Below are 9103 nucleotides of genomic sequence, written 5' to 3' on the forward strand. Positions count from 1 at the left end.
CACAGATGTAAATTACTAAAAATGGAGGACTCATCGTAAATTCCAACATCAGTCTTAGATTATTGTTGCAACAAGTCACTGATTTACATGCTGTATAAAGATCTCAATTTGGTCAATATACTAAATCACCTCAAAGCCACAAAATTGAGATGCCCGCCTCTTAAGGAGAGTAGGAAAGAATGACACTTAAATAGAACGACACTTAAATAGAATGACACTTATGATGAAATGACATTACTTTCTTTCCAGTCATGTATTGCTGACCAACATAACATGATAGAAATGCGCATCAGGTTGAAGTCCACAGAGATTTAGGAAGGGATAGGCTACAGAGCACACGGGCAATAGAAAACTAAGAGCTATTGCTACAAGCTTCCTCAAGCCCTTTTGGCAAAATTATCAGTATCATCATCGTCGTCCTTGTAATTTCCTTCCAACGAGTCACCAAAACCTCCCAAATCCTCATCCACATTGCTGCTTTCTTTGGTATCAAATTGGCCGCTGCTGGCATATTCCGATCCTGCACTTCCATCATATCCACCAGTACCTGTACCACCACTGCCATCCACAGAACTTCCATCATGTCCACTACTAGGAAAACCATAGCTGCCACCCCCACCAGCACTGCCATAATTATCACTGCTAGGGAAACCAGCAGAGCTTTCATATTTGCCTACACCACCAGCATCACCAAAATTCCCACCGTTACCACCATAGCCTCCACTACTTCCATCGGTGTAAGTGTTTCCACTTGCAAACTTACCATCATTCCCATAATTCATTCCACTCCCACCAGCACTGTCAGCAGCATAGTCATTGGCAGAGCCACTGCCCCCATAATTGCCACCTGATCCATAGCCACCTCCACCATATCCACCACCACCATAACCTCCACCAACATTCCCACCATAGCCGCCGCCGCCACCACCACCACCACCACCATATGGAGAGCTACCATAAGCACCTGCATAGCCAGCACCAGCTCCAGCACCATATTGTGTGTTGCCATAAGAACCACCAAAACCGCCTCCATATCCACGAGGTCTATCATTAGCATAATTTACCCTAACCCGGCGACCATGAAGATCCTGAAAATGTCATGGAGAAACGGTGAAGCATTAAGTGGCAGTGATACAATATCGCTAGTCATTAACTTTTCAAAATAATAATAATAATAATTTAGGCTAATAGAGGATTTAAAAATATAAAACTTTAAGATAGTAAGCATCGCCAGGAAAAGAGTACACTTGCATAAATCACAGATAAGTTGCTGAAAATTTACCAGTTTACCCCAATAAAATATAATTAGGTAGATGTGTTTTAAGTGCCTGGCACTTAACTAGATACTCCTGCAGTCTTTAAATTGCACATGCCTCTATCAAGTGAAGGAAAACAAATAACAGCCAGGATAACAGTTCTCTCTTCCTATGGGTTTTCTAATGATTAATAAAAATATCTTCCCTTCATTTGAAAACAATAAAGGGCCACTGTTTTGGTATTACTTTCATCAGGACCATGCTAAAATTTGACATTGTAAGAACAGTTAGCAGGTGAGGTCATGATGAAATGATTCCAGAAGACAAAAGTGACAACCAAAACAGTCCCGACAGACATCATCCGAAATCTACACATGCTCAAATAATGCTGATTGGTATCTGTACCTAATAAATAACCACTGCATTTCTAAAAACAAAGGATTTAAATATTGGTCTGCATCACCTGATGCAGCCACGACAACATCATCACCCTGCGATTGAGGACCGCATAAGGCCACCACGCCACAAATATTCAAATTTAAAACTTTGCAAAGGAAAAAGGACAAAACAGCAATATTTTTTCAAACTCTCAACAAAATAAAACACAAAATACAGACTGCTAAGTAAACAAAATTTGCATCGCATATACAGCATGCATATCCCACAAATTCAATGGCTTGCATATGTAGCTTCAGCAAATAGATGTGATCATTCTGCAGCAACCACAACCAATGATATTCACAAAATTATAATACTAAGAACAAGAAGTCCGTGTTACCTGACCATCCAAGGCTTGAATGGCACTTGCAGCCTCCTCAACTGAATTGTAAGTAATAAAGCCAAATCCTCTGGATCTCCCACTTTCTCTATCCATAATTATCCTTGCTATACAAAGAACATGACATTAAAAAAGAAATTATTACTGAGTTGAAAATAAACTATGAAAAAGAAAAGATTTCAAAAGAATTTCATTGGTTACCCCCAAGATAAAACACGTTATAGATGACAAAAGAAAGCAGAGAATCTAACTATTTACCATCAACAACTTCACCATATTTTGAAAAAGCTTCCCTCAAACTCTGCTCATCAGTAGAATATGAAACACCTGCCACAGACAAATGTTATATATTCATACAAATCGTTATTATCAAACATGTAAAGAAGAAAAACCATAAAAATCATTCAACTTATAACGTAGTTCAAACGCACCTCCTATAAACAGCTTTGAACTTGGAGCAGAGCACATACAGCGTATAGCCTGGAAAACAGATGGGGATGAACGTAACTCTGGACTAATCCGCCTATTTGCTGCATTTCTTAGTATATTCCCAAGTCTACCAAAGAAAGCCATTGCTGTAACCCGAAGGAAACCATAAACGTTAATTGTTATATATTCTCTACAGCATATCATTCAAAACACAATTTAAAAAATTAACCAATACCCCAAACATCAGAAAATGCGATTGTCAACACAAACCTGAAGGAGACGTGAGTGATCTATATAAAAAAATTTACAATCATTTTTTTGTTTTTGTTCCAAACAAGAACAGAAATTCTAAAGGAAGCTACGTTTTAAACTTCATCATCACTCAAGACAGTAAATATTCAGATTTAGCTGCCAATAACACTAATTTCAAAACGAATCCAAGTGTCGAACTCTCCTATCTCTTATCCGAGCACGAAAAGAGAGAGATCTTTTGATCTCCGACAAAGACTGAAAACGCAAAAGAATAGCACATAACATATGGTACCGGGATCAATTTGTTGTTGAAGGAAGCAATATATCGATCTAAATGAAAAATTAAATAAATAAATCGAATCGGAAATAAAATAAAAGGAAACAGTGAGATGAAACAGAAATGAAGAGAAGCATGAGAATTCAGCGAATACCTGTGTTCTCTTTTGAGCTAGTGAGAAATCCAAAAACCCTAACCAAGATATTTTTTTTTTCCTTTTACGGGGAAGGGAAAGGGTTTATGTAGATTTAAGAGAAAAAATGGGCCCTTTCAATATAAACGGGCCTAAGCCCATGTTTCGGCCCGGCCCAATAAATGGGAGAAAGGAAGTGGCAAGCAAGGTAGCATCGATAACGATAACATTCATCTTTCGATCTTTGACTGTGATCTCACTCTCAATTTCCAATTTCTAATGGCACAAACACAAACACAAATCGAAAGATCCTCTTCAAGCGTTATTGACTCTTTGGGGGTTGAAATTGTTAAAATCGTGGCACCTGTTTCAATTTGCATGTTCCTTGTTGTAATCTTGGTCTCAACTCTCGATACCAACTATTCCCTCGAAGCATCAGTGGCAACCATAGCATACACCGAGACAACCTCTGACTCTTCCTGGGACAAATTCCTAGGTGCCCTTTTGAACTCCTTGGCTTTCGTAGTTGTTGTCACTGTTGCAACCTTCGTTTTGGTCCTTCTATTCTATTTCAGATGCACCAGGTTCTTGAAACTCTACATGGCTTTCTCTGCTTTTGTTGTCTTGGGATTCCTTGGTGGTGAAATATCATTGTTCTTGATTCAGCATTTTAGTACCCCCGTTGATTGCATAACGTTTTTTCTGGTTTTGTGTAATTTTGCTGTTGTCGGTGTTTTGGCCGTGTTTATGTCAAAAATGGCAATTCTTGTGACCCAAGGGTACTTGGTTATTATTGGAATATTGGTTGCTTATTGGTTTACTATGTTGCCTGAGTGGACCACGTGGGCCATGCTTGTTACTATGGCGTTGTATGATCTTGCTGCTGTTTTGTTGCCTATTGGGCCGTTGAGGCTTTTGGTGGAGCTTGCAATATCAAGAGATGAAGAAATTCCTGCATTGGTTTATGAGGCTAGGCCAGTGAACCATGGTAATTTGGATCCAAGTGATGCTGTTATAACTCAGGGGCGTGTGTGGAGAGATAGGAGGATTGAGAATTCAAATCTTTTAACTGATTCGGATGTGAATGCCAACTCTGTGTTGGGTCAAGGCCTCAATGCTGATTCACATTCCAATTCTGATGCAAACAATGTTTCGAGTTCAAATCCGATCAGCAACAACCCGGATGACACGAATTTGGTTAGGGAAAATGCTTCTTCAAACTCAAATTTGAATTCTAGTACTTCTAATGGCACCTATAGTGACAGAAATTTGGTAAGAGTTGAAGAGGGACTGGTTCAAGAAACTGATTCAGGCCTTTCTGCTCCCTTGATTAATCACGGAATGAATGTTCAGCCCCATGGAGCAGAACATGCCATGTCAAATGAAAATTTGATGCTAGAGGGAATTGGATTGGGTTCATCTGGCGCAATCAAGTTAGGGCTCGGTGATTTTATCTTCTATAGTGTTTTGGTTGGCAGGGCAGCAATGTATGATTATATGACAGTGTATGCTTGTTATCTTGCGATCATTGCTGGCCTGGGCATAACTTTGATGCTTTTGGCTTTATATCAGAAAGCTTTGCCTGCTCTTCCTGTGTCAATAGCACTGGGTGTGTTGTTTTATTTCTTGACCAGGCTATTACTTGAAATATTTGTAGTACAATGTTCCTTAAATCTCTTGATGTTCTAAGGTTGGGAATAATATTGCTTGAATTTGGTACTTGGCTACAAAACATATTCCATGACTATGTATATTAGTTGAAAGTCTGGGCTTAATGTCCCGTCTTTCGTTGTAGGGCTTTCAAGAACTGTATCCTTTCTTTCTATTTATAGTACTTCACTTTTGATGCCTTCATTTTTGGTTCTAAGGAGATCCTAAGAACCTAAGGGTGAAGTGAAATGGAGATGTGATGGATCAAACCCCCTACCACATAACCATGGTCCCAGGTTAAGACCAGGTGAGATACCAGTCGAGCTATGCTCAGCAGTTCACTTTTGATGCCTTTTAATAAACTATTTGTTCAGCAACTCTTTCTTTTCTGTTTGGTGGCTAGAAAATACCTAACGTGTTGATCTGAACTCCATTCCTGTTCTTTAAAGTAGGGATGTCAAAAGATCCAAAATATATTGGCTTTAGCTATTGAAATCAATTTATAGCAAATGGTCGAAAGACATATCATTGCTTGACCAGCTGACCGTGAAACATAACATATCAATCACTCAATCGAAATTCTTAAATCATGATTTTTTGTCGAAATAACTATAATTTGGTAGATAAGTAGGAAATTCAATAAATCTCTTACTTACCAAAAATAAAATAAAATGAACTTACAGATATGTATATAATGGCAGCTAGTCAGAGCTAGTAGTTAGTAATTGATTTAGAAAACATGGGATATTGCATGGCTACAGTGCAAAATGGGATGGAGCTAAGTAGCCCTTTGAATCATTAAATGTTTTATTCTTGTATGAAAAAGGAAAGCATATGATATTTCTTAATACGTGGATTTATCAACTTGAATCAGCAGGTTCCAAAAGCAGGTTTTTAATTGAATTTCCTAGTTTTGAAGGATTAACATGTAGGAACTGAGATATGATCCAACAAAGAGAGAAATTAGGGTGGAAAAACCACAACTTTGAGTCTCACAAGTTCACAACCATCATTACTTGGAAGCTACGTGGTTGATACTCATTTACAGGTTCCGTTGGAGTTTAAGTTTGTTTAGGGGGTTTAAGTTTGAGTTTCTGGTGAGCTTTTTCTTTCATTCAGGTTCTGATTGCTACTTCATTTATCGGTATGCATATTACCGAATTCACTTTACTTTTTGTTGTACTTTTCACTGAAACTGTTCTACTATTATATTGTTTTCTCTCTCGTTTCCGCATGTTTGTAGATCTACTCCAAAACATTCTTTTCAAATTACGGAAATTTCATGCTGTGAAATGAATGTGTCTTGTCTCGTATGTAGATACTTTTTTAATATCAGGCGCACAATCTGCACCCTTGAAGTATGATTTCACTAATTATATAAGAAGCTGCTTATTATATATGAGGAGAGCGCCTACTTGAAGAGAATGGATATAGGGTTATAGATTGAGGTTTGGAAGGCCAAAAGGGTAGTAATTAAAAAATGTGTTACTAAACTTTCAGAGCAGCAACTACTTAAGGAATTTAAGTGGCCAGGATTAGGCTCAATGAGCTAAAATGAGGAAACTGGTAGGGTTTCTGCGTTCAGATTGTAACAGAATAGTGTAGTTTAGAGTTGTAAGAGTTGAAGAGTTGAAGAGTTTAAGTTTGGGGAGATCTGTGATATGGATGTAAACAGTGGCAAATGAGAATTAGGAGAGAATTAGTGCATTGTACGAAGGAATCAAATGAGTGTTTGGTTCGGAAGAAATTTTTTTTTACTAGGGAAATGTAATTGATAAGAAAATAATTAGAAAGTGAGTTTGATAGGAAAATGTAAAAAAAGTTGTTTGGTTGACTCAAATATTACCAGAGAAATTTATTTAAATATGCAAAATCTATGTTCGGGAGAAACTTTGCACCTGTTTTTTCACTTCTCCAGTCATCTCAAAATACCACATCTCAAGTGGTATTTTGTAACAGTGAATTTCATCCAAAAATCAACACAAAATTCATTTTCTCATCTATCCTATTTGCCTGGTATTTCTTGAAAAAACCTGAACCAAACATGGTATTTTCCAATATCCACCTACATTTTCCCATCAATCCCAAAATAAACCTTCAAATGCTACCTTAATTTGCATCGCCATATGCATTGACGTATATCCACGGCCTCTCTGCTATTAATAGCAGATGTATGAAATTGTATGACCTCTTCTATTGAATGTCACTGTCACCATCTTCTCAGCCTTCTGTCTTAGGCCAATAAACTTAAAGAATGTGTGCCTTCTTCATTGTTCAACATGCAGCCCCTAAAGTATGGGACACGAGTTGCCTTGCATAGAAGAGTCAAATCAAAAATCTTATTGCTATGAAAAAGTCTGTTTCAATCTGGGTAGTGCTATTAGTATTTACTCCAAAACGCTGACTACTCATAAATATTTTTTAGACATATGGTAAGATATTGGCTTGAATATATAAAATAAAATTTGATTGGATTCTGATTATGTCTATATATTGATGTATTGAACTTTCTTAATGAACAACTGTCAAGTACTCAACTCTTTTGAATACAGACCTCATATAAAGTGATTTGGAGCATGGGTAATAGTAAATGTAAAGGGGTCCTATATTTTAAGAATATTACAGAAATCTTCTTCTTTTTACTATGATTAGGATACATTGTATCAGAAATTTTTCCTGTAGCTGGGTATAGTTAATTTTTTGTTCAAATAAGATAAATTTTATCTGTGTTTAGATTTTTTGTACGACTATTGCACTTAATTTTTGTTTGTTAACGTTAAATAACCAAAAATGTTACACTGTTTACATTTAAAAAAATATTTATAAGAATAATGAACTAGGGATTTTAAAATACTTTTGGGGAATATAAGTTAGCTTGTTTAAATTTCACGTGCATCTAAATATAAAACATATTAATAAATAATAAGAAAACTTCTTATAATTTCAAAACTAAGAGATGGCTTTTTTAATATTTGATAGAAATGTTATTGTGATTTTCCTTTGTCAAATTGTAGGTAATTTTGTTCATTTATTTGATTTTTTGTTTTTAATAATCTACACGGTGTTTGTATTGCGTAGATGATATCGGCATTCCACAAAGGGTAATGTTGATAAAGAAGAATGAAGACAAGGGGGGCCATCCTAAACTTTAATGTTTCATCACAAAAAACTTCTCATCAAATAAAAAATAGTGTATCTTGGTATTTAACCTCCGTTGTAGTCTAGGTGGTTAGGATACTCGGCTCTCACCCGAGAGACCCGGGTTCAAGTCCCGGCAACGGAATATTTTTTTTTTCTATTTCCAAGACCGAGGACAAATGGGTCATCACGCACCATATTGACTCTATTAGAATGGAAAGGAATACTCAGGCTTTAAGCATTTCTTGTGCTAAACAAGAATGTGGACTCCTCTCAAGCCTCAACATAGTGAGGTGTAGAATTATGTAGAGTTAATATCTCCAAAAAAAAAATTAAAAAATAAAATAAAATATATATATATATATATATTTCCTTGTGTCTACAATTTTCATTCATGGACAAGCTTTGCAAACTTTGGGTCAGTGTTCAGATTTCATCAACAACTTTTAAATACTCAGAAGACTCCCCGGGGCAAGACAAGGTAATTTAACATGTATTAATTGATTAATCGATATGGTACTTAGGCATCATCGTGTTGGTTGAAGAATGAATGTTAGGAATTTCACATGACAACAACTTAATGTGAAAATTTTATATCTCTCATATTAAATAAGTGAGGTCCTATTAAAATTTGTAAATGTATATGAAAAGAGAGATAAATAAAAAAACCTTCATACAACAAAATCGTGTAAAAATTTAACATAAGAAAATCAATTCTAAATTAGTTTAGTTGGAAGGCTTGGATTTTATACATAATATTTTAAAACATCTTCTTTGGTCCACGCTAAATTGACAATTACTATATCTTTATGACGCATGATATATGAAGACACAATTTTTTATTTTTTTTGCTAGAGCCATGAATAAAAAAATGAAATTGTAAGCTTTATGCGCATTAAAGTAAAAATTTTGCACAATTGCTGAAAGGATGGTTCATGGATGAATAACGATATAACATTAACAAATCACTGGACGATTAAGTTTGTTTCAGGCGTAATGTTTTGCCACCCTTATTTTTTGACTTATATAGAAACTTTTGAGTGATTTATGCTGAGAAGGAGAAACCTGAGTTGTACATTTTGATAACTAGAAAAACTGCTAACTAGATTTGTCCTTATCAGAAGATCAAATAAGGAAGCCACGTCATTCATGTTACAACGCAATATGAAGAGGTTAATAGTTGGCATAAT

General features: G+C 36.0%; 2 protein-coding genes and 1 non-coding gene across 8 annotated transcripts; 2 read left to right on the forward strand and 1 right to left on the reverse strand.

Annotated features, from left to right (window-relative positions):
- Positions 1-29: 29 nt before the first annotated feature.
- On the reverse strand, positions 30-3208 carry LOC133308330 (glycine-rich RNA-binding protein 3, mitochondrial-like). 5 transcript variants are annotated; one of them, XM_061508940.1, is made up of 5 exons: positions 3147-3208; positions 2466-2609; positions 2293-2361; positions 2035-2141; positions 30-1088 (listed from the first exon to the last, which is right to left on the reverse strand). In XM_061508940.1, exons 2-5 carry the CDS (start codon positions 2605-2607, stop codon positions 378-380), a joined length of 1029 nt encoding a protein of 342 aa, XP_061364924.1. In that variant the 5' UTR covers positions 2608-2609; positions 3147-3208; the 3' UTR covers positions 30-377. The 5 variants fall into 5 exon arrangements, with proteins under 5 accessions (XP_061364924.1, XP_061364925.1, XP_061364927.1 ...); XM_061508941.1 differs by having other exon boundaries at positions 2466-2653; positions 3147-3164; XM_061508943.1 differs by lacking the exon at positions 3147-3208 and having other exon boundaries at positions 30-718; positions 800-1088; positions 2466-3103.
- A 175-nt stretch (positions 3209-3383) lies between these two features.
- Positions 3384-4932, forward strand: LOC133308343 (presenilin-like protein At2g29900). 2 transcript variants are annotated; one of them, XM_061508960.1, is made up of 2 exons: positions 3384-4222; positions 4391-4932. In XM_061508960.1, the coding sequence occupies exons 1-2, from the start codon at positions 3405-3407 to the stop codon at positions 4812-4814; spliced, it is 1242 nt and encodes a 413-aa protein (XP_061364944.1). In that variant the 5' UTR covers positions 3384-3404; the 3' UTR covers positions 4815-4932. The 2 variants fall into 2 exon arrangements, with proteins under 2 accessions (XP_061364944.1, XP_061364943.1); XM_061508959.1 differs by having other exon boundaries at positions 3384-4932.
- A 3053-nt stretch (positions 4933-7985) lies between these two features.
- Positions 7986-8058, forward strand: TRNAE-CUC (transfer RNA glutamic acid (anticodon CUC)). Its single transcript has one exon. It is a non-coding gene; the product is annotated as a tRNA-Glu (tRNA).
- Positions 8059-9103: the final 1045 nt, after the last annotated feature.

Source organism: Gastrolobium bilobum, unplaced genomic scaffold, assembly GCF_033153095.1.
Source record: "Gastrolobium bilobum isolate Gb01-03AN ecotype WA unplaced genomic scaffold, APGP_CSIRO_Gbil_v1 utg10772, whole genome shotgun sequence".
In the NCBI taxonomy this organism is placed as follows: domain Eukaryota; kingdom Viridiplantae; phylum Streptophyta; class Magnoliopsida; order Fabales; family Fabaceae; genus Gastrolobium; species Gastrolobium bilobum.